Source organism: Carcharodon carcharias, chromosome 7, assembly GCF_017639515.1.
Source record: "Carcharodon carcharias isolate sCarCar2 chromosome 7, sCarCar2.pri, whole genome shotgun sequence".
Classification (NCBI taxonomy): Eukaryota; Metazoa; Chordata; class Chondrichthyes; order Lamniformes; family Lamnidae; genus Carcharodon; species Carcharodon carcharias.
The window spans coordinates 125,139,146-125,167,104 of NC_054473.1; the positions used below are offsets into that span (position 1 = coordinate 125,139,146).

General features: G+C 38.7%; 1 protein-coding gene across 1 annotated transcript in view; it reads left to right on the plus strand.

Annotated features, from left to right (window-relative positions):
* The window catches only part of nup93 (nucleoporin 93), a 121,371-nt gene that overhangs the window by 21,836 nt on the left and 71,576 nt on the right, over positions 1 to 27,959 (plus strand). Inside the window, exons 2-3 of the mRNA XM_041192384.1 lie at positions 7,417 to 7,614; positions 9,587 to 9,704. Of these exons, the coding sequence (XP_041048318.1) occupies positions 7,436 to 7,614; positions 9,587 to 9,704 (297 nt within the window). The 5' untranslated portion in view covers positions 7,417 to 7,435. The remainder of the gene's footprint in view (positions 1 to 7,416; positions 7,615 to 9,586; positions 9,705 to 27,959) is intronic.

A 27,959-nucleotide genomic window follows, 5' to 3' on the forward strand; every position in this document is an offset into this window, starting at 1 on the left:
GATAGAACCTGATCACAATGGAGCTTTGAATCTATAGGCATGAAAATTAGACTTCAGGAATTCATGGTGCCAGCTTATATTCTGCATTTGTTAAGCGGAGTGGCTATGCTACCAAATTGATTTAAATCTCCATTATAGCCACTTATTCAGAAACTCCTGTTCTACAGGTTCTGATCAAGTGCTGATGTATTATGGATTACATTTTATTAACAAAAAGTCAATGTAATTGTAGTTGCCTTGTATTCACACTTTAGCACACTAATCGTATTGTAAAACTGGAAGAACCAGCAGGTAGGTAGTTTACAACGGTAGGATTTGAGTAGAATTTCTGTAATTATTACTAAAACAAACCTGACGTTTTGAAATTACCCAGCCCAAAACGTTACAAAGATTATGACCTGTTTTCTAAACAATCAGTGAAGGGATTCCAGGTGCCATCAGATTTAAGTGCTTTTCACTTATGAGCATGCTATTTCTGTTACATGGAACATGGAACTTAGAAAACACATTTTCTGGAACAATAACATTGTTTTCAGTTGTGTAGCTGACAGTGCCTTTAGGAAGCTTGGACAAAGGGCTCATAGCACCATAGCAGAGGAGGCTGTTTGGCCCAATGTGCCTGGGCTGGTTCCTTGATAGAACTAACCAATTAATCCCACCTCTGCTTTTTCTACACAGCCCTGTAATCTTTTTACCCTTCAATTTGTAGTAATTATAGTTTTGATAAACGTTGGACTGTAGCTTTAAGAATAATCTGGTGTTGTAAGATCACATGATTTGTGTAAACCAATTAGTTAGCAGTGTGGGGAACTTCTAGGAGAGAGTTCTTCTTTCATTATAGAGTGAGATGCACACATGCTGCTGTTGCTGTCTTATAGATAAAGTTCAATGTTTCCACCGAGAAAAGTTGCCTGGAAAATGAACTCTATAACAAACTGGTGACAAGGATAAATCAGATCCAGTACTGTCCCTCACGCAGAAATTGTGAGTATGTAAGATAATCAAAAAGAAAGGAAGATATACTCATCCGAGATGCCACATTGTGGCAGAATCGATCTCTTTGAGCCAGCCACAGACAACTGGTCTCAATAAATAGAACGTCTCGCATTCTACTTTCAAGTCAACGAAATCACGGGGGAGGAAAAGAGGAGAGCAATTCTCCTGAGTATTTCTTGGAGCAAAACCTACAGTTTGATTCAAAGTTTGATGGCCCCCAGTGCCCTTTGTTCAAAGATCTTCAATGAATTAGTAGACCTCGTTAAGTGACATTTTCAACCCAAGATCTTAGTCACAATGCAGAGATTCAGGTTAAATTCATGGAATAGAGCCTTAGGGGAGACCATTCCCATCTACATGGTGAAATTAAAACAACTAACAGAATATTGTGATTTTAGTGAAACCATGAATGATGTGCTCAGGAATCGTTTTGTCTGTGGCGTGCAAGAGGGTGCTCTTCAGCGAAGATTGCTGACTGAAGTAGATCTTGACTTTAAGAAAGCGTTAGAAAATGTGCCTGTGATGGAAAGTGCTAGAAGGGATGCAATAGCGATTCAAGGTGTACAAAGTTGTGCCGTTTTTCTAGATGGGTGGAAATGGTCAACCAAAAGTGGCACAAAAAGCTGGGACTCCACCACAAAGTGGGAAACCAAAAATTTAGAGGAAGCAAATTCGAAAATTAATTTTGATCAATGTGGAAACAATCATACTCTTAACAATTGGCAATTTTAAAAAGATGGAATGTTATTTTTGTCACAGAAGTGGACACTTTTTTAAATATTGCAAAGCGAGATTAAAATGGGCTTCCGGTCAACAAACGAAATCCAATGAAGTATATAGTGTGGAAGAGCCAGAAACGGCCAATTCTGACATTTATTCCTTATTCAACCTGAAAATTGGGAAGACAGAGCCAATTACTATTACACTGCAAGTGAATGGTAACTCTTAAAAATGGAAGTAGACATTGGTGCTTCTACCACTGTAGTCGGAGAACACACTTTCAGATATTTAAATAAAGATGCTCAACGATTAAATTTGGAACAACCCTCTGCCAAGTTGAAAACATATACATGTGAAGGAATCCAGGTGAAAGGAGTACCTGTTTATTATAGACACCAAACAGCACAACTACCAGTGATGGTATTAGAAGGTAGAGGACCAAGCCTTCTCGGTCAAAATTGGTTGAGGGAAATTAACCTTGATTGGCCAAAAGGGAGCAGGAAGAGTTCCTGAGTTGGAAAAGGAGCAAGACAAGGTACTTCAGAAAGAGCCTGGAGAGTCCAAGGACCGCAACAGGATGAAAAAGGAGTGTGTAAGTATTCAGCAACCCGAAGAAATGAAGACTGTCTTAAACAACAACATGGAAGAACAGCAGAAGAAACCCAAGGAGACTCTGCTGAATTACAGAATTCAAGATGAAGCAAGTGAGCCTCGCAAAGAAAAGGAAAACCTGTTGAAAGACCTTCACAAATTACAGGAATCCCTCAGGTCAAAGTTTGCACCTTTTCAAAATTACGAAGAGAAGCAGGAAGAATTTAATGTCACTCTGAATAAACTGAAGAACCAGTTGGCAGAGAAGTTGCAGCAATGTTCCAGGAGGAAGCCAACAGATACAAGGAGGAGACAGAAGAGCTGTAGAATCAGCTAAATGAAGCTTAAAGGGCTTTGAAAGCAAAAGTTGTAGAACTTTCCAAGATGCAAATAGATAATGAAATAATGGGTAGCTCAACTACTGAACTAAGACAAGTTGAGCTTTCACCTGAGAGAAGTCTGGCTGACAATGAAGTCAAAAAGAAGGCCAAGACTAATCTCTGTGGTAGAAAGAAGAAGATAAAAAGGAAGAAGGCTCGGAAAAGACAATAAAAGGTGGGAATGAAAAAGTTAACAGGTTGGAATCATTGGAAACTAAACTAGTTCGTTTCCTATTTCACTATAGAACAACCCCCCACACTACGACAGGCGCAACACCTGCAGAGTTACTGATAAGGCATTGTCTTCGAACAAGACTAAGCCTGACACTTCAAAATTTGGAGGGGAAGGTGGAGAAAAGTTAAGGGAACTAAAAAGCAACTCATGATTTGCATAGTCGTGAGTGACAATTTACTGTTGGAAAAGCAGTATATGTAAGGAATTTTGATGGAGGACAGAAGTGGTTACCTGGTAAAGTAAGCTCTGTGACCAGATCATTGTCGTACCACATGGAAGTGGAGGGGCGGATCACCCATAAGCATGTGGATCATTTAAGAAGCAGGGAGGAAGCCTAACAAAATGATTTTCCACCCATAACCATTGCTGAACCTGTGGTTCCTGTTGACGTTGTTCAACCAAGGATAGACATGCCCGATGTCTCTGTCAGAGTGGATGACAATGAACTGTGGTATGCCTAATGAGGTACCTGATATTGCCGTTCCAGAGAATGTGGTTCCTGCAAAAGAATTGGAAGTCATGGAGCTATGATGTTCCACACAGATCAGGAAACACCTGAAAGACTGAACTTGTAATTTCATAACCTGTGTAAATATTGTAACTTAATGTGATTAACACCCTTGTAAAAAAAGATGTACAGAAAAGTTAAAGGGGGAGGAATGTAATCATTATAGTTTTAATAAACATAGAACTGTAGCTTCAAGAATAACCCTGTTGCAAGATCACATGATCTGTGTAAACCAATGGGTTAGCAGCATGGGGAAACCTCTGGGAGAGAGTTCATCTTTAGTTATAGAGTGAGATGCACACATCCTGCTGTCTTGTAAATAACGTTCAATGTTTCCAACAAGGAAAGTTGCCTGAAAAAGCCAATCACCTCAAATCTATGTCGTCAGGTTACTGATCCTCATGCCACTGGTAAGTTTTTCCTTATTCACTCTCTCAAAACCCCTAAATGCCTCTATCCGATCTCCCCCTTAACCCTGTTCTGCTCTGGAGAACACCTCCAGCTTCTCCAGTCCCTCCACACAACTGAAGTAACACATCTCTGTTACCATTCTCATAAATCTCTTTTGTAAAGTCTGCTATAACTCAGATAGCCATGTATTGAAAGATAGAGCTGGAGCCTTACCTTTATACACTTACTTTTTTAATTAGAGACAACATTTCATGCACTGCCAATCCAACAAGCCCAGTTTCAGCCAGCCAAGTGTCTAATGAATGACGCCACCTGAATGCAATTAAACACCAATTAGTATCTTCTATGACCATGACATCCTAAAGTTTGACCAAAATTGAACACGCTACTCCAATTGAAGCCAATTCAGTGATTTTATAAAAGTTTAGCATAACGGCTTTTCTTTTGTACTTTGTTTCTATTAATAAATTCAAGGATTCTAGAGACTCTTTTAGCAGTCTTTTCCTCATGTCCTGCCACCTTCATACATACACCCCTGTGTTTCTGTTTCTGCACCCCTCTAAAATTGTACCATTTAGTTTGTATTGCTTGTCTTATTCCTCTTGCCAAAATGCATTGCTTCACACTTCCCCACATTAAATTTCATCTGCCTGTTTCATCCATATTGTTTACTGCAATTTAAAGCTGTTTCTTTCCTACATTTTCAAGTTTCATACTATCTGCAAACTTTGAAATTGTATCCTGTGCATACAAGTGTAGGTTATTTATGTGTATGAAAAAGAGCAGTGATCTTAATATTGACCACTGGGGAAACACCACTGTGGTACCCCCACACAGATATTTGCACCAATAGCTTGGTCGTGGTGGTGGAGTGGAGATGGGTTGGGGAAGAGAGGTGCAGCACATGAGCTAAATAAATAGATTAAGATATTGCAATGTTTCAACAGGGGCAAAAGAAATCTGCACAGAATGCAGCCATTAGTTGCCATTCAGTTTCTGAGAGTTCTTATTCATACACACTATCTGGGATTTCTCCTGCCATTTTTCAACCGATTCTTTTTGCACTATTCTTCTCCAGCAACCAGCAGGAAAATCAAGCACTAACATGTTCAAAGTACATTATAAAACACTTGTCCTGGACTGACATTCCCTTTAGTGCACGATAGATAGGAAAAATAGTCACAATTCACTTGGAAGTGTTTTAGAACAGACTGGCTGTAATGATGCCAAGTTTCACACAGTGCATTGCATAAAGAAACAGCAATAGCATCCTTGGTGACATAGAAGTTGGCACATGAAGACTGATGATTGGGTTTTCAACTGCCTAAGAGAATTATATCCCATTTCAAAGTCTGAAATCTGTGGCTAGTTTGAAAACTTCAATCTAAAAATTCTTTAATTGTTCTGGTAAACGATGGTTCTATTTCATTATATTCCTTTCCTGAAAGAAATATTTAAATTCATAAGAAAAAATAAATTTGAAATGCCATATTTTGAACACTTATTCACCAAGGCAATCATAAGTAGGTTTCTCTATTTTTCGGTTGGTGAGGAAACAGTTTGGATGTTTTAAATCCGGTAGATTTGGAGGCCTTTCATGTGACTTTTTTGTTGTGCACTTTCAGTACAATTAAAGCTTTTTGGTTCCTGTGGAAAAATTTTGGCGGATATGATTACTGAGTGGATCATTCAGCATGAAATGTTGCAATTTGAAGTAGCACATTCAAGAATTTTAGATATTGCCTGGAAAACTGCTACAAATGCTCTGCCCTTACATTAACATAGAAGTTTCACACTTCCTCACATTTTGCAGAGCCTACAAGAAGTATTGCATGTGGGGGAAGGGGGTTAGATCCTTCACAGCTTTCAACATATTCATTAGTAGTGAAAAATGTGGCAACATTATATTTGTGTGACTGGATATTTCTATGGTTTGCTAGTAAATTGTAGCTAACATCAGGAGTTTAAAATGACCTTCAACTCAAGATTACAGTTTAAAAGACACCTGGGGACATTCTGTCTCACATTAAATGAAAGCAAATACACCTGATTGTATCCTATTCTTATCTCTTAAAATTTAGTTCACATAATTGGATCCATGGTTATTCTTACAGACAGTAAGTTTTTGGAATTGCATGATATCTTGTTGGAGGAGGGGAGTTTTCATATTTACACTACGGATTTCAGACAAACTTTGGAGACAACTTGTCTCCAAAAAGGAAACATTTTATGAGGAATTAGATTAAAACGGTCTTTATTCAAAGGAGGAATGAGTATAGATTGTTTTCAAGCTCAGTCATGAATGCTGGAAAAAAAAACTGTAAGATGCGATGTATTTAGCCTATCTTCAGAGTTCAATTACACTTAATATCATGTCTAGACACAAAATTATAACTCAACATTTCTACTGGTTTGAATATCATCAAATTTCAAAAGAGGGACTGAAAGTGGAGTTGATGTAAAAGTTCATCCTTGATCTCATTGAATGGTAAAACATGCTCGAATTGCTGTATGGCATACTCCTCCCATTTCTTATAACATGTGACTTATTGCCCTTCAGAATACTTGCAACTCTGGTGACTTGTGACTTCCGATGTTCTGCATCAAGGAATTCACTATCCTCTTTATGTCTAACAGGCCTTATTTAAATGTTTGAGCTGGAAATAGTGTCAATAATTTTTTATTTTATGCAGCATTGTGATGTGCGGCATCTGACTCAACTCTGCATCTGCTGATGCCTCATTTGTGTTGCCAGAGCATTTGTCCAACATTTTGTCTTGGATGAGCCACAATTTTTTTCCAAATGAAGCTGTGGGAAAACTGGTCTGCTGGCCCTTGCCTCAACTCCCATGCCACTGATTCCAGTCCCCTCCCCAGCCACTTTCTTGGGCTAAAATGAACTGTTTTAAAACCTCGGTCCTATTTGATCCTGAGCTTGGCCCTGACTTTAAGTCCTCCCCAAACATTCCCTGCTTCTAATTTAATAACATGGCCTGCCTCCACTGTTACTTCACTCTATTGGCTAATGAAACAAATCCATGCCTCTGGGCCCCTCCAAATTAAACTATTCCAATGATGATCTGGCTAGCTGGTCGTCCTTGGCCCTCTGTAAACTTCAGTTCATCAAACGCTCAGCTTCCCATATGCTATCCCATATAACATCCCACTCTCCATTGCGCTCCTATTCTCACTGACCAATTTATCATTTTAAACATCTAGTTTTCACACTTAAGTTGTTTTATGATCTTGTGTCGCCCCATCTCTAACAGCTTCAGCAGCCTCACTGTGCCCCAAACCCTCCTTTCTTACTCTGGCCTCATGTGCATCCTCTGTTTCTTCATTAACCATAGGCACTAGTTTGCCCTTAAAGCCCTTTGCCTCTCCACTAATCTCTGAAACTTTTGGCCTCCATCTTTAGCTCAGTGCCTGCTTTTTGATTGTCTCTGAAACACCTTGGGATGTTTTTCTGTGCTAAAGGCACTGTGCAAGTGCAGGTTTTGTGTATGAGCTGCCTCTCAATGTACATTAACACAATGGAGTGCACTGGAATCACTAATTTTATTTTCTTTCTGCAGAATCTGTTCAGTATTTATTATGGACGTGGAAGGTTTTGGAGAACTGCTGCAGCAGGCTGAGCAGCTTGCAGCAGAAACTGAAGGTGTGTCTGAGCTTCCACATGTAGAAAGAAACCTGCAGGAGATTCAGCAGGCTGGCGAGGTCTTGCGATCCAGGACCCTGACTCGCACATCACAGGAGACAGCAGATGTCAAAGCGTGAGTTTAAAGGCTGAGTTTCCTGAGGAATATCATGAATTATTACTGTAGTTTAACAGATATTTCATCGAGAATGTTTTGACAATGACATTTCACCATTTTGGTGTAAAACTTCTTGATACAAACTGAAACAGCACTCCACTTGCCTTTACCAGGAGGCCAATTTGTATAAAATATGACTTGAACTCCTGTGGTGCTTATCAAGTCAGATGATGTGCTGCTTTTATGAAGACAGAATGTTATGCCGTTTAATGATCAATTCATTATTTTGCTGCTAAGGTGGAAACATGAGCCTTTAAGGCTCCTTGAGTTCTGTGCCTGAAGTCAGGTCCTTGGCGATTATTTGTCGATGCACAGCAAAGTGGTGTGATTTGTTTCCAAAAATATACTTCATTCATAAAATTGTAAAAGTACATTACAAAACGTTTTGACTTGGAAAAATTACAAAGAAGTGGAATAAAATTCAACTTGCTTCTATACAACATGTACCACTCTTTGGTGCCTTAGTACAATTGCAATACTCTTGATATTTACAATATGCATTTCAAGTCAGGCGTACAGCCTGTGGGCAAAACATTTCAAATGGAAAATTACAGTGCAATAGAATTCGACTTTTCTCTATACAGCATGTTCCACTCTTAAGGTGCTATAATTTTTTAAAATTATGGCTAGGGTGGGGTAGGCCCTGAATATACTTCAGCTGGATGGGTTGGAATCAGGTTAGTGCCAACAGCTAGCCGTCTAGCCAATTGAGCTAACTGCACCCAGCACACCCCCCAAGGCTACAAAGCCTTAATGTTAAGTAAATGCTGCTGCTGATCAATTAGAGTTTAATTTGTTAGGTGAGGGAAATTTGAAGATTGGAAGGTGCTTGTTAATTGTCAGACTCCAGGTCAGTAATGGGCCTTTCTCTTTCAAATTGATTTGTATCTGTAACAAGTATGACTTGAGCTTTGTGGTGAATGTGAGAAAACTGCATGAACAGAAATATATTGTGACTTAAATTGGGAGCAAGTCCTCACTTCAGTAACTAACACAGGCTCTTGGGAAAATCATTGGGTTCGTTTTACTGAAAATGTGCACCTTAAACAAATATTTAGATGCTAAATTTCAATCTGTATAAAGAATATATATATATCTTTGGTTTATCTTATATGCACTTTTAAAAGTAATCTGTTTTTCACCTCTGGGTTGTCTGTGCCAAGCAACATCCTGTTACTGAGACAAGCAATCCTCTGCTTGATTTCTTTCAGTTTTTTTTCCTTTTTTTTTCATGGGATGTGAGCATGCCCATGATGTAGGCATTGTTAGCAAGGCCAGCATTTGTTGCCCATTCAACTGAGTGGCTTGCTAGGCCAATTCAGAGAGCAGTGTATAATCAACTGCATCAACTGCATTGTTGTGGGTCTGGAGTTAGCCAGGACAGGTAAGGTTGGCAGACTTCCTTCCTTAAGGGACATTCATGAACCAAATGGTCACCATTGCTCAGACTAGCTTTCAATTCCAGATTTTATTAATTGAATTTAAATTCCATGGTGGGATTTGAACCTGTGCCCCCTGGGCATTACTGGATTACTATTCTCGTGACATCACCACTGCGCCATCATCTCCCCTGCTCCATAATCCATTGTCAAGCAGCAAATGAGAGTAAGCTTCTGATGATGGTACAGCTGAAATTGGGAAGGCGTGGCCACATGCTAAATTTCTTCATGTGTTAATATGTTGTACCAAAGCAGTGCTATCATTCCCCCATTATTCTATTTCAACAGCACATAATGAGCTACAAATAGCATTTATGTTCACTTTACATTGGAAAAGATTTTGTATCACATGGAACATAAACATGATACTGTGTAATTGTCAATGCCTAAATCTAGCCCTGTACTTGAACAAGTGAAGGATGCAATAATTGTTGATATGCAAGCTGTGAATGCTGAGTTTCTTTTTCTTTTACCTTTTGTTCTTTAAATAGGTACATTCTGCTAGGCTCTAAAGGATTAGACATATCTCATATCTCTCAACGATTAGAAAGTCTGAGTGCAGCTACAACTTTTGAACCCCTTGAGCCAGTGAAGGACACCGATATACAGGTAAATGGAATTCTGCTAGTGTGCTGTCTTGGATAAAGGGGGTGTGACTGAAAATATTGAATTTAAAATAATTGCAAAATAAATTCATTTCGTCATATATTGGCAAGAAAAATGTGTGGAATAGATGTACTTAAAAAAAATCTTCCTACTTGTCACTTATGAGCTGTTATAGTCAGCTCTGATTATCAGCATTGGACAAATATCATCAGCTGTACACCACCTGCTATGATGAAATATCTCACTAATGTTTGTGATTTGATGTGTTTCATCAGGCTGAGTACTGATAAAAACATCAAATCAGAAACAAGCTCAGGTTTTGGGGAGTCCTTGAACTACGATGCCTGCCTGTTTTGATTGTGGAGCCAAAAGTTCAGTAATTTGAAACTTAACTCCTTTTTTATGGCATTTTGTTTTTGATCACTTATCTCAGATGTCACTATTTGTACACAATTTTTTATCAATCAATTTTAAAGTTAGCATAGCTTTCATTTTCAACTATTTTTTTGAAAAGTGTAATTCAGAGATGGAGCTTTTGCTTTAAGGTAAAAGTTTATTGGAATTACAAAGCAATAATCTGAAGGAAAGGTTCAGTCAATGTCAAAATGACAGTTCTGTTTGAAACCTTATTTACCACTTTTATAATATATTCTGTTTTTTATGGGTGAATTCATTTGGTTTTGATCCAGTGTTGACTTGCATTGATGCCACTCGCGTAGGAGACAAGGTTGTAGCATTGTTGCTACATGATTATCAACATAACTTTCAGAAATTTCTTGGTCTGGTATATGAGCAAGTTATTTGGCCTGTACTGTGATCATGAATGCCCTGTACTTCAGAAGTATGTGCAAGAGGTTGAATCCTAGAATTATTGAATTTTACAGCACGGGAGGAGCCATTGAGCCACACTGGACCTATGCTGAGTAATTTGCCTTGTCCCTTTTCTCCATACTCTTTTAAAGTTTTTCTTTTCTCTTTGTCAGATATTTGTCCACTTCTTTTTTGAAAGCTAGTACAGATTCTGCTCCCTGTCAGTTTGTTAGAGCAATCCATATCTTAACAGCATTCCTGATATAAAGCAAAAATCTTCATTTGTCACCTTCATTCTTTGTTATAAATTTTAGGACCTTGAGTTACCAGCTCACAAACCAGTGTTAAGGTGCCCAAAACTGTATGCATTCTCACTGTGTTCTTATCAATAAATAATATCCAATAAAAAGAAACAAATTAAAAATACTCAAACAGAAGGCATTTATTGTAATGCATAATGTTATATAAATTGTCATTTGGTAGTACAGAACTGAATATTGCTGAAAAAAAAGACATTGAAGCTTTTCATCTTGCACTTATTGGGTTAATTTGCAAGAATACAATGTTAGGGAAACAACAATAATTTATACGGTATGAGAAGAGTGCTGGATGTTTGGCAAGTAGGCTCTGATTGGAGAGGCGTTGCCATGGAGAATGCACCAGTTGATAGTGACTGACAGTTAACTGCAAAGCATTGTTTAAAGTTTAAACCAGGCAGCTTGACTCTGGTCAGCGCATTGCCCTGAGGAACAAACTAGCGAATGGCTGTCACTTATTTTGTTACGTGATGCATCCCAAAGACTGGCAGATCACATCAAAAAGCATGCCCCTTCCACTGTTCACAAGAGGCAAGGTACAGACCATATCCAAACAGCCCTTGCTTACAAAACTCAAAACAAAGTGTCTAACATTAGATGTGATTCTGTGATTGGACAACATTTGCTAAATAATCCTCATTGTGCTAAGAATTATGCTGATAGTCAATTTAAGGTTGTCAGTCAGGCTCACAGTGTGGCGCATTTGTATGTGCTGGAAGCTATATATATTAATATGCAGGACCCTGTCCTTTGCAGATAGAGCATATACATTGTGCCTGTTTCAGCTAAACAAAATAATTGACAGCTATTGGCTTGTTCATTCTTCAGGGTAATGCCTTGATGAATCAGAATCAAGCTGCTTGGTTTAAACTTTAAACAAATCTTGGCAGTTAACTATCAGATACCACCAACTGGTGCATTCTCCATGGCGATGCCTCTACCATCAGTGTCCACTTGCTATCTAATTAGCACTCTCCTCTCATACAGTATAAATTTGTTGTTTTCCTTTAGTGTATTCTTGCAAATTGCCATGATGGATGAAAGACAAAAAACTTTGACAAAATGTCTTTTATTTTCAGCAATGTAATATAAATTAAAAGTTGTGTGATCAAAATATTCTAATGGTAATGTGCTTGTAGATGATGGAAATCATTAACTTGAGTGTAATTACTAACATTATTTGAAAACTAACCAACAACTCCTGCTGCTGATAGACTTCTCCTGATAGGCACGAACAACATCCATCCATCCACTGTCCCCCAACCCCACACCACGCACCCAAAAAAAACCATCTGGCCCGAAGGCCTGCATTTATAATCTGAAAGTGACTCCTCCAAATTGCACTTTGGCAGCCCCTTAATATTCTTTTCTTTCCTTGCCCTGCCTACCCCTAATTAGCCCTGAAAATCTCCTGATTCTGGTTGAATGCTACACCTGAATCTCTGACTGGCACTAGTGCACCCATATTGATGGCTCTTCTGCAGCTCTTCAACCTGTTGGCTTGCACGATCTCTGGCTGATGGCCTGCCTGTCCACCATGCATCATTTTTGTAAGCGTCACCCTCCGCTTCACAACCAATCTAATTTTTTTGAAAGTGCACACATACCCTCCAACTGAGCTTTAAATCCCTCTGATACTTTGAGTGAAGTATGTTTTGTGTACAGTCTTTCATTCCTTGCCATGGACATTTGTGAACTTGGCTAACAATAGGTGCTATTGCCATAAGCAATGTATGTGCTGATAGTTAAATCAGGAAAGAAACAACTTTAATATTTAATGGTGTGCTTCATATGCTCGACATTACAAAGCACTTTATTGCTATCATTACCACTTTTAAGTAAAGTCATTATTGTTTTGTGATAAACATGGCAGCCAATGTTGAACTAAAAAGCTATCATTGTCCAGTTACACTTTTTCCGCCACACTTATCCAGAAACTTAATGCTCTTGGTATATAGAATTTGTCATTATCATATCAAACAGATTTTGATTTGTATACTGATACTATATGACTAGCTGAAATTCAGGACCAGTTCTAAAGGGAATTTTAAACAAGAATAATGAGTCTTCTGTCTGCCTCTGCAGGGTTGATTGGAACATAGAAGTGATTCAGCCGCATCCAGTCATTATACAATAAACAATACCATAGTCTTTCTAGCATCATGTTCCTACTAATTTTAGCTTTTTAAAGGAGGCTTGCTTGATTTTATGTTTGTAGTTTTACAAATAGCTTTACAGTTTTTCATCAGGAGTAAGCTTTTTGAACTTGACTCGGTTTATTTTGGTAGATCAATAAGCAGCTGATATTTACAAATGCAAATATTTGGTTGCAATCGCTACCTCTGCCACTGAAGATGGGCGGGGGTAATGTTTTCGTCCCTTTTTTTTAGTCTGTTTGTCTGTAACTATTGTATCTCAAAAATTAATGGATGGATTTCAACAAAACTTGGTACACAGGGTGTAGCCCAAGGAAGAATGATTAGTTTATGGTGAAGATACGGATCTGGATCTTGGAATTTTTTAAAGGATCCATTAATATTGGGAGATGGGACGAATTGACTTTTTTAAGAATGTTGTGGGTTGTTTATTTAGAATGTTTGTTTTAGAGTGTTGTAGATTTTCTCAGCTGCCGTAGTGCAATTTGTCACAGGTGTCAAAATGTGAGCAGAGCAGGTTATTGGATGTGGGTTGGTCTGAAGCCTCATCAGTGAGAGGGGAAGTCTTAAAAAGATTTCTTTTTTCAGCTTTGGTTACAGAGCATCAGCCAGGCAGGGAAGAGCCTCAAAGAAGCACAAATACCATTGAGTTAACATACTGTGGTGGAGGTCTGCACTCTACTGTTTGCCCTCTTCATTTACTCTAGTTCTTGTTTTTATTCAGAAGTGTTTTTCAATCTATGGCGATGAGTTAATTGTTCATACATGCCAGTTTCTCATACTTAGAACTAGCTACCTTCTCAGTAACAGATTATATGGTATTGTCACTATAGGTAGAACTACCTTCCTGTATACCTATATGTGTGAATTTATTGCATTTAGTTTGAATGGAAAGACTAAGTGAGGTGTAAGATGACCACTAGCTTTGCTGGTCCTAGTTTCTGGAATATCATTGATGTATTCATTAAGTTGGAAAGATACAATTTGTGGAGGTGCTGTAATTCCATCCTGTGGATTGTCCAACTTGGAATTATCTGTAACTACTTTAAGTTGTTTTGATGCTGTACAGCCATGGTGAGTTATTTCTGCCTCTTGAGATGGGTAGGAGACAGGATTGATTAGAATTAGAGAAAATTAAAAGACTAACCCACATGGTGGCCCAAGTGGAACCAAAAGCAAGTGCTTGAAGTGTTGCATTGTGTTGGTAAAGAGATTGTGACTGCTGCAGGAACATTAAGATTCAGCTTTTATTGCTGTCAATGTGCTTTTGATTTAATTTCTTATTTGGTTAATCCAAAATCATCTCTCTACTAGCACGGTGTGTTAGTACAATCTTTTGAAGTAGCTTGGATAGAAATATGATGCAATGGGTACCAGTGATTTCTGACTTATGGGAAGTGTGGTGAAACTGCTACAAAAGTGAACATCTTTTTAAAATATCCTAAAATTATAGCACACTGGTAGCAATGAATTAGGAGAGGCCTGTACTGAAACTTCATGGATATCATTGAGCAAAAGCTGTTTTCTACATTATGATCTAGAACATTGTCTGTTGCAATATGTAAAAGATGGATTTTATTTTACCCATTGACAGGGTGTGGGTGTCGCTGACGAGACCAGTGTTCATTACATATCCCTAATCGCTCTTAACTGAGCAGCTTACTTGACCATTTCAGAGAGCAGGAAGGAGTCACCCATTGCTGTGGGCCTGGAGTCACCTTTAGGCCAGAAGGGATAAGGACAGCAGATTTCCTTTTTTAAAGCACATTAGTGAACCAGAAGGGCATTTACAACAATCTGGTAGTTTCATGGTCATTATTACTGATCCTAGCATTTTAATTTTAAATTTATTTAATTAAATTGAATTTAAATTCCACAGTTACCCTGGTGAGATTTGAGTTCATGTCTCCAGATCCCTAGTCCAGGCCGCTAGATTACTTGCCCAGTAACATAACCACAATGCTACCATTCCCCATAAAAGCACCATAATTGTGATTCTAAAATAACAATATATTGATAGAGTATTGAACAGAATGTAGCTATTTCCTGATTTTCTATCACTATACAGCAGCAAAGCAATATGCTGCAAGATATGGAGCAGAATATGGCTCCTCTTGAGTGCTGCAGTAACAATGACTTCCACTGGTACTTCATAATTTTTATGCCAAAATGGCCAGTTCAAGGCATTATTGAATTTGGATCCATTTAGTACTGTCATTTCCTTTCATTGTGCCACAATTGTATTGCACCATACTGACATAATATGACACCTAAAACTTACCTTAACCTGACTCTTTGTAGACCAGTTAAGGTCAATTATTGTATATAAATGCATCTCAATGGTTTCAATAAATGAAACAGTTTGAATAAGAGAGTTCAAAAAGGCAGCATAGTACTTTCATTCCTGTATTATGTGATACATTTTTGCACCACATGAGTTGGCAGGTTAATCTAGCAATCCAAAAAGCAGTTTTTCAATTTGGGGCTGGTTGGGCTGAGGCAGGGGTGGCGGGGGAGTCATATAGTTGGTAGGCGATGGTCAGGCAGTAATAAATAAGGACAACATATGGTCTTCCAGGAAAAGCTTTCAAGCTTTTGCATCCTACAGCTCTAGCCAGCTCTCTGCTGCTCCTGAAATGGGTAGTTAGTTTCCTGTCACAATCAAAATTCATTGATTAAAATTGGCAGCAGTCATCTATTAAAATGTTATTGCCATTTAAGATTGCTGCAGATGCATTTCTGTTTTTAAACTGGGTACTGTTGTTTTATTCATGTTTGATTTTTGAATATCCTTAATATGGTTGTTCCATTTTTTCTTTAAAATGGTGCTAATTCCTGGATGTGTTCAGAATTGATTCAACAGTTCATTAGGGACTTGTAACTGTTGATTCTAATAAGAATTCTGAATACCAATTTTTATGTGGCACCTTGATTATTCTGGTGATATTGTTTTTACTTACAACCAGAGGACTAGCAGTTTTCAAGTCTGTTGATTGGCATAGCTATAATTGGAGGATCATCTTCTGTTCTTGATTAGCCAGTTAGTGAAAAGTAGCTGAGTGATTTTTAAAGGATGGGTGAGGAGGAGGCAGAAGCAAATTCCTAGCAGAAATGCACCTTAAATCAGCTGACCAGACTGCAACTCAAAATGTTGAGAAACCTGAACTCCAGTAATTTCAATTAGTGGCTGAAGGATGCAGCGTGGGAGTAGCAGATGGCTTGAAATAGAGAATGCTAAAATCTACATGCTTAAAGCAGGAGGGAGAGTGCATTCAGTGCAAAATACTCCCCATATGTTTATTATTCACTCTGAATTCTCTGAATATTCAGTGAAGGAGTGGGCACACAATCTGAGCATTCATGAAAGTAATGTTTTGTAAAAGGTAGTGTCCCTCTAAGATGTTGTAACTCCTGAATATAGCCTGCATCAGTCTTTCCTTTCCTGTGGAATGAAAAAAGCAGTCCCCAGGACTGGATCCTTAGAAAACTGAAATAAAAAAACAGAAAATACTGAAAATGTTAAATCGCCTCCTTCCTCTGCAGATACTGCCAAATCTGCTAAGCATTTCCAGCATGTTTTTTGTAAACCCTTGATCCTCTCTTTTTGTCCTTGTCAAATAAATATTTGCTGCTTACACTTTGCAAGACTACAACTTGGTGCATTTCTGCCTGGATGTTTTAGAGATCGCAAACCTTGCTTATTGCATAACATTATTAATGCTGTCTTTATCCTGTGCAGCCACTTAACGGAAAGTATTTGAAGTGTCTGCCACTGCTGGTGAGATGCCTGTTTTATACTTAAGCATTTTTTTGCATACATAGTTTGAGTAAAGGATGTCTCTAGCAGTTTAAGAAAAATATGAGCAGTCTGATCGCCCCCCATTCCTTTTCGTTACAATTGAGGTGTTGTTTAAACACACAGCTTAGGTTATGTTAGTGCTGCATTTGTTTTGCAGGATAGTGTTTCTCAAGTGAGACAAAGCAAGGTCCCACAGGCCTTTGCAGGTGGACACAGCTTCTGTGGCTCTATTTGAAACTGCAAATGGAGTACTGGTATGCAGTCCATCATTTATACCTCAACCAATACTATCAAAAACAGATTAGCTGGCCATTTATTTTAATTTGCATGCAAATTTACTGTCATTTTTGCCTGCATTACAATGAGGACTAGACTTCAAAAGTAGATTAGTTTACTGTGAAGTGTTTTGGGATATCCAAGGAGGTACAAAGGCATTGCCTACATATTAGTTTGTTCATGTAATACCATTGAAGTTTATGAGTAAAATAAATCTGAGTTTGGTTAATGTGGCACTCTATTTGGCTGAACTAAGAATTAGCAATATTTACTCAACTGAAGCAATTAACTTAGTGGTGGACAGCCTTGAAGTGACATAGATTTCCATTGTATTTTCCATCCTAGCAGGCATCAGGATCAAAATTAATCCTGACCTCAGTTTCAACACGAGTGCTTTCAGAAGTTGGAACCCAGACTGCGTTCTTCTTTAATCTCAGCCAGTTCTGATTCTCATCACCTTGAAATCTTAACTGTTTTTCTAGCCACAGATGCTACTTAACTTGTTCAGTGTTTCCAGGATTTTTAGTTTTTATTTCAGATTTCCAGCATCTGCAGTAATGTGCTTTTAGAATCAACTCAAGATTCTGACCTGTGCCCTCCAAATCCCTTCATAGTCACGCTCTGCCTCTGGCCTCCAGTCTAATGTATCTTTCCTTCCTTTGTAACTCAGGAGTGCTACAGCAATTATTGGCATTTCAGTTGGAGACCCTTCTTCAGAACTGGAAGTTAAGTGGCTTATGAGGACTGAAGAAAATAATGGAAATGCATGACTAACTTCTATCTCAGAAGTGTTTAATGGACCTGATTCAGTTCTGGTCTGTGAATAGGTTTCCAAAAACATGTGAAAAGGTGAAAAAGTGCAGGATAATATATGCAGATCATGTTAATTGTGGATTAGAAAGCTGGAGTGAGGTAAAACAAGTTCAAATTGAAGGGCTATTATGTGGGAGGTGGATGGGAGAAACAGGAAGTTACTTAAATGGAATTTCAATATAATTTCATCTAAGCAATTTACAATATGAAGCTACATAGAGAAAAGGAGGATTTTCAGAAAGCTTACAAACTGGATATCGTGCATTAGATTCGCAAAGGAGTACGGCTTTGCTTTGTAATTTAAATACTGCAGTTGGGCAAAAACTTTACATATGCATTTGTCATTTAATATTGAGCCTATCGATCACTCAAACCCACACACTGCAATTCTTCTCTGCATTGTCAGACAAAAACCCCAATTCCATTATCTTGTAACCCTCCAGTACCTCTTAATCTCCCATTGAAGATGATGATACTGATCAGAACAATGAGGCTTGTGCAAAATGTTTGCACTTAAGCTCGAATACTCTATTGTTGCTGCTTTTTGGGAACAGGAAAACTGATTTGAACGGGGAAAACTGATTTGAACGGGGAAAACTGATTTGAACGGGGAAAACTGATTTGAACGGGGAAAACTGATTTGAACGGGGAAAACTGATTTGAACGGGGAAAACTGATTTGAACGGGGAAAACTGATTTGAACGGGGAAAACTGATTTGAACGGGGAAAACTGATTTGAACGGGGAAAACTGATTTGAACGGGGAAAACTGATTTGAACGGGGAAAACTGATTTGAACGGGGAAAACTGATTTGAACGGGGAAAACTGATTTGAACGGGGAAAACTGATTTGAACGGGGAAAACTGATTTGAACGGGGAAAACTGATTTGAACGGGGAAAACTGATTTGAACGGGGAAAACTGATTTGAACGGGGAAAACTGATTTGAACGGGGAAAACTGATTTGAACGGGGAAAACTGATTTGAACGGGGAAAACTGATTTGAACGGGGAAAACTGATTTGAACGGGGAAAACTGATTTGAACGGGGAAAACTGATTTGAACGGGGAAAACTGATTTGAACGGGGAAAACTGATTTGAACGGGGAAAACTGATTTGAACGGGGAAAACTGATTTGAACGGGGAAAACTGATTTGAACGGGAGATTATATTTTACTGCGAGGTTATCAGTGGTTTGAATTTTTAGGGCTAATTGTCGCCAATCTGCGGATATGGTAATGTTGTGATTATGTGACTGGATTAGTAATCATGACCATGAAACTGTTAGATTTCCATTAAAATTGGGAAGGAGCACAGTTTCTCTGGCTTACCCTGTGTGCAACTTTAGTCTCGCAGTAATATGGTTGATTCTTAATTGCCTTCTGAAGTGGCCTAGCGTGCCAGCCAGTTCTAGGGATAATGATGACCCAGTACCCACGCCCTGAGAATTTAATTTTTTAAAAATTGCATTTTGCTGCAGTGATGTTCCCAAAATGTGCGCAGTACTCCAAATGAGATCTGACCAAGGCCCAACTGACCAACAGCTGAGTTATTCCCACCCTCTTTAGTTCATTAGCCTTTTTGATTGCTTTCTTCACCTGTGATTTTAGTGATTTGTTTGCTTGGACACCTAAATTCCTTTGGTTCCTCTTTACTGAATAGCCTCTCATTGTTCAGAAAATATTCCAAGTTGTCTTTTTCAGATCGAGATGGATGACCTCACACCTGCCCTGTTTCAGAACTCCATCTGTGTATTGTTTTGCCCTCTCATTTAGTTTTGTCTATTGCCCTTTGTAACTTATAACTGCTATCTACAAAACTTACTGCGCCTCCTAACTTGGATATACATAACACCCTTCTTTTTCAAAGTCATTAATACAAAAGGGGAAAAGCTAAGGTCCCAGTACAAATCCCTGGGCACACCGCTCCTCGCACTCCATCAATTAAAGAATGTTCTGTTTATTTCTACTGTGTCTCTCCTCCCTTTCAACTGAAGTTATCTTCAATTTTGTGCACTTTCATTTTTGATGATTTCGGGTTTGGAATCTTACGCTTTCTCAAAGCCCAAAGTTTATAGACATTCCAGTAGCCGCTATGCTAGTGACCTCACAAAAACAACCAACTGGATCAATCAGATATGGCTTCCCCCTCAGAGATCCATGCTGATTTGTTGATACTGATACACAGTCACTTTGTCCCTGGTAATAGATTACTGTAACTTTCTCTCAACTGATATTAATCTGACAGGTCTGTGGTTACCTGGTTTCTTCTTTTCTCCAGTCTTAAATAGTGGCATTTGCAATTTTGCAATTGATAGCACAATTCCTGAATTAGTGAGCATTGTAAATTTATGACTGACCTCCTTCAATTTCCCCAACTTTGTATTAAATTAGGTCCTGGAGAATTATCTTTTTAAATCCCAGTATTTCCTCCATTGCAATTTTTAAAACATTTAAGTCCATTAAGTTTCTTTCATAGTTGTGCTTGCGCCACTGGTGTTCCACTGTGAAAACAGATATGAAGCATGGAATCTTTTTAGGTTGGCATGCCAATGCACAGTGTTACTGTGTTGCTCAGTCGCTGGACTGCCAACTAACATGACCTCTGCAGGTGGTAAGTAAGTGCATTTGAAAGACTTCATGCTTATAGCTTTTGCATTCCCTGGCTGTACTTTCTCAAGAGAACATGGGCAGCAGGTGCTAGAAACAGACTGGTAAGGTGAGTAACTTAGTAATATTTTTCCCACTATCGCAAACTGAAGTGTAGCTGTGTAAACCTGTGTAAGTGCTTATTTTCAAAGACTATTGTGTTCCCCTGAATCTTCTTAATAGAAAATCAATTTTTTTTGCATTGCCTCCAAGAGCAAATTTTGAATTAAATTATATTTGAAAAGTTGTGTTTTAAATACCTTGCTATGATGGAATTTTTTTTTACATTTTTTTCTTCCATTTTGCAGCATTACCTTAAGTTTCAATTAAGTGCAGAGCTAAGTTACATTTAATTGGAGAATGTGTTCTCTTGTATTGCTCTCAAGTGCTCTTTGACTATGATCAGCTGAAACTGAATCTTTCAGACCTTCCACGTAAAGCAGTTATTCCTTTACACTGGGGATTTTACTTGGTCAATTCTATAAAATTGAAATACCAAAAAGCTTGGCATGAGCGCTAAAAGCATTTAGGATGATTATGGATAGTAGCAAAGAGCCAAGCTAGATTTGGAATTGTAAAGTAAGAGTAGGAAATGCATAAACTGTGAGATTAATTAATACTGAAGTAAGATGTAAATGTTGTATATGCAGTACGCATGTCATTACCCAACCCAAACCATAGCTTTTTGAGTAACCCTTTGAATTTTGTTTTATGGCTAATTAACTTATTGAGATTCCAAAAGTCAAATTAGGCCTCCTGTTAAAAGAACATGTGTTGATCTAATTGATGTAATGGGAAGCTACACTTCAGTTTGCGATAGTGGGAAAAATATTACTAAGTTACTCACCTGTTTCTAGCACCTGCTGCCCATGTCTTCTAGGCAGTAGAGGTCGTAAGTTTGGGAGGTGCTGGCAAAGAAGCCTTGATGAGTTGCTGCAGTACATCTTGACTCTACTTGCAGATTGTGCTGGAGAAGGAGGGAATGATACTTAACATGGTGGATGGGGTGCCAAACAAGTGGGAAGCTATTCCCTGCTTTATTCAAGGGAATCCGATGGAACTAAAAACAAAGTTAAACTTACCACAGTGTTGTGCTGCATGGTGTAATAGGGGTGCTAAGGGCTTACTGCTGAAGCACTGTTAATTTTATAATACAGCTGTTGTTTTTTGGAATTTTTTTTAAGTTGCATTCATTTGGATCAATTGATTTCATTTTTGAAGTTAATTGAAGAACTGCATTACATTGGATTTGTAAAAAAAAAAGGCCATGTGCATTATTTTATGCAAACGTTTCCATGTTTTTGACTTAGTCTGCTAAAGGTGTTTGCTGATGGTCAGAAGTAGATAAAGGATTCTTGAGGCCCTGGGCACCCCGAGCATTTGAGGCCTCTCCACACCCCATGCACATCCCTCACCAACTGAGTAAAACACAAACATGTGGTAAAATGCATGGAGAAATGTGCCTGTAGAATGTCTATACAATACATGAATGATAAAATTATTGAATATATTATGTAAAAGTTAAACTGATTCTGTGGTTGTATACAGATTTGCTTGTATTGAGTTTTGCCCAGGGCCCCATACTGTGCATGGTTACAGTAAACCCAAGTGTTGATTCACCCTGCTAAAGCTGTGGTCCATTTTTACTGGCACCGATGGCCCTCTGATTCCTTGCTGAAGTAGCTATTCTTCATCTGGGAGTGTCAAGATAGAATATCAGTATAGCGGAGTGAAAGTAACAATGATCACCTGAGCCAGGTTATGCTTTGACCGCACGTCCACATTCACATTAGTTATGACATGGCAGATGTGTGCCAGGCAGACTAAATCCATAAGGGAAACTTGGTTACGCTATCACAATGGTTTTGCAATTGATATTTATTACAAGATGATGTGTGCACTGAATTCAGAAGCAATGAGTCCACTAAGACTTTGAGATTTTAAAAATTAAATTAAAATAATTATTAACAAATTATAAGATTTCAGGCACATAAGACTACAATTACTTAATACTATAACAACCCCTAAAATTCCTAATTAACGTGATTCCAAATTACACTTTAAGGCAACAGTCCAAAATAGATTTTACATTTAAAAAAACAACAGGTTAACACAGTACCCACTTGACAATGGAATTCCAAATGGCTTTCTCCAACTTTAGTTACTAGACACAACAGACTTATGCACAAATGGCTGGAGGCTTCTTCAAGGCTGTTTCACACACTCTGTTAGATCTTACATGGCCCCCAGCATAGCCTTTCATTTTCCTTTATATATACATATATATATATTTCTGTTTTTAATATGTAAATTCCATTGTTCCATAGGTCTTTGGAACTGTACCTTTCCCATAATATAAAAGATTTCATGTTGCCAATGTCAGTAACCTTTGGGGAAAAATAAACACATCACTTAACCTTGCTTATCTGGCTAGTTGTAAATGGACTGACATCCTTTTGAAATACAAACAATCCCTTCACTTATCTAGAAATGCAAATTCCCTTCTGACCTTACATGCTAAGACAGTATCCATGTTTACTTATTAGCATTTCAAATACATCTCTACACCTAGCTTCTTTTGTTAATTTCAAGCTTGTGGTCTACTGGACTCCAAATGTAATTAAATCTCTCAGAACCATCTACACACTCACCCTTAAACCTACTTTGCAACAAATTAGAAAAATATTATGAAAATTATTATACTTTCACCACACTACAAAATGTCTATGTTTATATAAAAGGTGATCAAAATAAAATATTTAGGGCATTCCTCACCATTAAACATTGTAAGATTTTACTAGCTACGCTATGCATTTTAGGTTTCAAGGCTACACACTCGCATGACTGGCAGATAGGAGTAACCTGCATATTTTGGGGATGATGAAGCAATTGTAATATCGCTACAGCTGTTCCTGCTAGGATTAGCTATCTCGGTAAAACCAGGCATTTTCCTGGTTTAGATGACTCGGTGCCACATCAAAAGAGAATTATCAGAAAATCAGACTTTTGCAATGCTGCAGCAGTTTTATTTTAAGTAATCAAATGAAGATATCTTTGATCAGCATCTTTTTATAAATGTAAAAAAAAAACAAGGTCAGAATCAGTTAACCACATTTACAGGCACATTGGGGCCATTGCCTATCGTTTAGAAATAGTTAAGTTGAATCTGTTGTGCTGCCAAAAAATTAAAAATTAATGTTTACTATTGAGCTACAATCATGATTCTAAACATGGCAGTCTTTATTGCAGAACTTATAGAGCCATTAATAATGACTTGATTGTAGAATCAAGTGAATGGTAACCTTGAAACCCAAGATACATATTAAATCTGGTGAAATCTTGGAATTCTTAGTGGTAATGAGATACTCCAAATGCTTTGTTCTGGTCACTTTTCAGCTTTTTATTTATAACTATAGATATTTTAAAACATATTTCCCATCTCATACCCTTAATATAGGCATGACACACAGGTAGGAAAGTATGTTGTGAAGCAGACATAACCTATCTGTATCCCTTTGCAGATCCTTTGAGTGGGCAGAAATTTAGCAGATACGAACAAGGAGTAGGAGTAGGCCATTCAACCCTTCAAGCCTGCTCCGCCATTTAATAAGATCATGGCTGATCTGATAACCTGAAATCCGTATCCCACTTACCCTTGATAACCTGTCACCTGCTTGCTTAAAAATATTCAAAGACTCTGCTTCCACTGCCTTTTCAGGAAGAGAGAGCCAAAGACTCAACCCTCTGAGAGAAAATATTTCGCCATATCTCCGTTTCAAGTGGGCAACCCTTTATTTTTAAACAGCGACCCCTAGCTCTAGATTCTCCCATAGGAGGAAACATCCTCTCCACATCCACCTATCAAAACCCCTCAGGATCTTATATGTTTCAATCAAGCCGCCTCTTACTCTTCTAAACCCCAGCAGATACAAGACTAACCTGTGCAACGTTTCCTCATAAGACAACCCACCCATTCCAGGTATTTGTCTGGTAAACCTTCTCTGAACTGCTTCCAATGCATTTACGACCTTCCTTAAGGCAACCAACACTGTACACTACTCCAAATGTGGCCTTTTCAGTGCCCTGTACAACTGAAGCTTAACCTCCCTTCTTTTGTATTCAATCCCCCTCGCAATAAAATAACATTCTATTAGCTTTCCTAATTACTTGCTGTATCTACATAGTAGCTTTTTGTGATTCATGCACTAGGACACCCAGATCCCTCTGCACCTCAGAGCTCTGCATTCTCACATCATTTAGATAATATGCTTCTCTTATTCTTCCTGCCAAAATGGACAATGGATAATTTCAGATGGATTATAATGTGGGCAGATATAAACTTGTCCACTTTGGTAAGGCAAACAGAAAAACAGCATATTATTTAAATGGAGAGGGATTGCAGAACTCTCCAATATAGAGGGATCTGGGTGTCCAGGTACAGGAATCACAAAGTTAAAATGCAGGTACAGCAAGTGATTAGGAAGGCATGGAATGTTGTCATTTATTGCAAGGGGAATAAAATATAAAAGTAGGGATGTTTTACTACGCTTGTACATGGTCTTGGTGAGTCCATGTCTGGAGTACTACGTACAGTTTTGGTCTCATTTAAGGAAGGATATAAATGCATAGAAGCAATTCTCTCGACTGATACCTGGGATGGGGGTGGTTATCTTGTGAGTAAAGGTGGACATGTTGGGCCTGTATCCTTTGGAATTTAGAAGAATGAGAGGTGACCTTATTGAAACATATAAGATCCTGAGTAGCCTTGACAGGGTGGATGTTGAAAGGGCGTTTCCCCTTGTGTGAGAGGCTAGAACCAGGGGACACAGTTTAAAAATAAGGGGTTCCCCATTTAAGACTGAGATGAGGAGAAATTTTTTTGAGGGTAGAGAGTCTTTGGAACACTCTAATCCAGAGAGCAATGGAGGCAGGGTCATTGAATATTTTTAAGGCAGACGTAGATACTTAATGAACAAATGAGTCATAGGTTATTGGGGGTAGGTCGAATGTGGAGTTGAGGCCGCAATCAGATCAGCCGTGATCTTGTTGAATGACAGTGCAGTCTCGAGGGGCCACATGGCCTGTTCCTAATTTGTATGTTTGCGTGTCTTCCATTTAAAAAATGGCACAAAGTACTTTCATTGAACTTGGTAAAAAAAAAGCTAGTTCTGTGTCATTTGATATGCTGATGTCTGAAGGTGGACGTGATTCTAACATTTGCCTGACATTTGGTGTTAAAATGTGAAACCAGGTTGTGATAGTGCAAGGCAAGTATCTCATGGACAGCACTGGTAGTCTATGTCCAGATGAGTCAACTCCTGCTCTGTGCTGTGAGAGTTAGTTATAGGTTCAAAAAAAGCAAGCACCTGCAGAAGCAATCAAGTCCTTTATCCCAACTATCCCAAATAAAGTCCATATTGCCGAGTTGTTCAGTAAAGTATATATCTGGAATTCATATTTGGTGTATGCATAAAGGCATCAAAAGAATTACCTGCATAGTCAGGCTGCTGGTCCGCGACTAATGATGAGGTTAAGTGAGAGAGTTTAAGTGCCAATTTTGGCACCTCAAAAATCTACACAAATGATCAACATATTTTATGCAAAGCTGTGGGCAGGATTTTACTTTGTGCTTCCTAAGGTCAAATATATAAAGCATTGCAGCTGAAGGCTGGTGCATAGTCCTCAGAGCCAACATAGCAATCTGCTTCATCATTTTTCTTTATTAGGGTACACTATTATATGACATGATGCCTGCATTGGAGTTGAACTGAAGCTCTCACTAATCTTGTGACTTACAGTGAAAAAGTCATTTTGTGCCCATCAAGTTGGCTAGAAAGAAAAAAATTAGCATTTATATAACTTCTTATCATATTCTTGGGATATCTCAATGCTTCACAACCAATGAATTGCTTTTGAAGTGTAGTCACTGCTATTATGCTGGCAAATGTGGCAGCCAATCTGCATATTGAAGTGCATACTAACTGTAAATAAGATGAATGACAGGAAATGTATGGGGAGCCTTAACTCTGATAATTACTGAAATTTTGAATAAAAATGTAATTTGTTGTAATGTAGACAGATGAAGCAACCAGTTTTCACAGAAGAGCCTCACACAAGCAACAAATCAGATAAATGGCTAATCATTTGTTTTGTTGGTATTGGTTGTGGGATAAATGTTGTTCAGTATACTACTCATACCGTAAGACGCTTTACATTCACTTCAACAGGTAGTTACAGGCTTCATTTAATGACTTGTCCAAAACACATTGCATCCAACAAGGCAGTATTCTCTTAAACAAAAACAGAAACAGAAATACCTGGAAAAAAAACTCAGCAGGTCTGGCAGCCTCAGCGGGGGAGAGCACAGTTGACGTTTCGAGTCCTCATGACCCTTCAACAGAGCTAAGTAAAAATAGGAAAGGGGTGAAATATAAGCTGGTTTAAGGGGAGTGGAGGGGGGGTGTTGATGTTGGGACAAGCAGCCAGTAATAGGTGGAGATAACCAAAAGCTGTCACAAACAAAAGAACAAAGAGGTGTTGAAGGTGGTGATATTATCTAAAGGAATGTGCTAATTAAGAGTAGAAGACAGGACAGATAAAGTACAGATACCTCTAGTGGGGTTGGGGGAATACTAAAAGGTAGAAATAAACAATGGGTGGAAATACATTTAAAAATAATGGAAATAGGTGGGAAAAGAAAAATCTATATAAATTATTGGAAAAAACAAAAAGGAGGGGGAAGAAACAGGAAGGGGGTGGGGATGGAGGAGAGAGTTCAAGATCGAAAGTTGTTGAACTCAATATTCAGTCTGGAAGGCTGTAAAGTGCCTAGTCGGAAGATGAGGTGCTGTTCCTCCAGTTTGCGTTGAGCTTCACTGGAACAATGCAGCAAGCCAAGGACAGACATGTGGGCAAGAGAGCAAGATGGAGTGTTGAAATGGCAAGCGACAGGGAGGACTGGGTAATGCTTGCGGACAGACCGAAGGTGTTCTGCAAGGCGGTCACCCAGTCTATGTTTGGTCTATCCAATGTAGAAGAAACCGCATTGGGAGCAACGAATGCAGTAGACTAAGTTGAGGGAAGTGCAAGTGAAAAGCTGCTTCACTTGAAAGGAGTGTTTGGGCCCATGGATGGTGAGGAGAGAGGAAGTGAAGGGGCAGGTGTTGCATCTTCTGCGGTTGCATGGGCAGGTGCTGTGGGAGGAGGTTGAGGAGTAGGGGGTGATGGAGGAGTGGACCAGGGTGTCACAGAGGGAACGATCTCTATGGAATGCCTCCGGGGGGGTGAAGGGAAGATGTGTTTGGTGGTGGCATCATGCTGGAGCTGGTGGAAATGGCGGAGGATGATCCTTTGAATGTGGAGGCTGGTTGGGTGATAAGTGAGGACCCTATCATGTTTCTTGGAGGGAGGAGAAAGCGTGAGGGCGGATGTGCGGGCCCA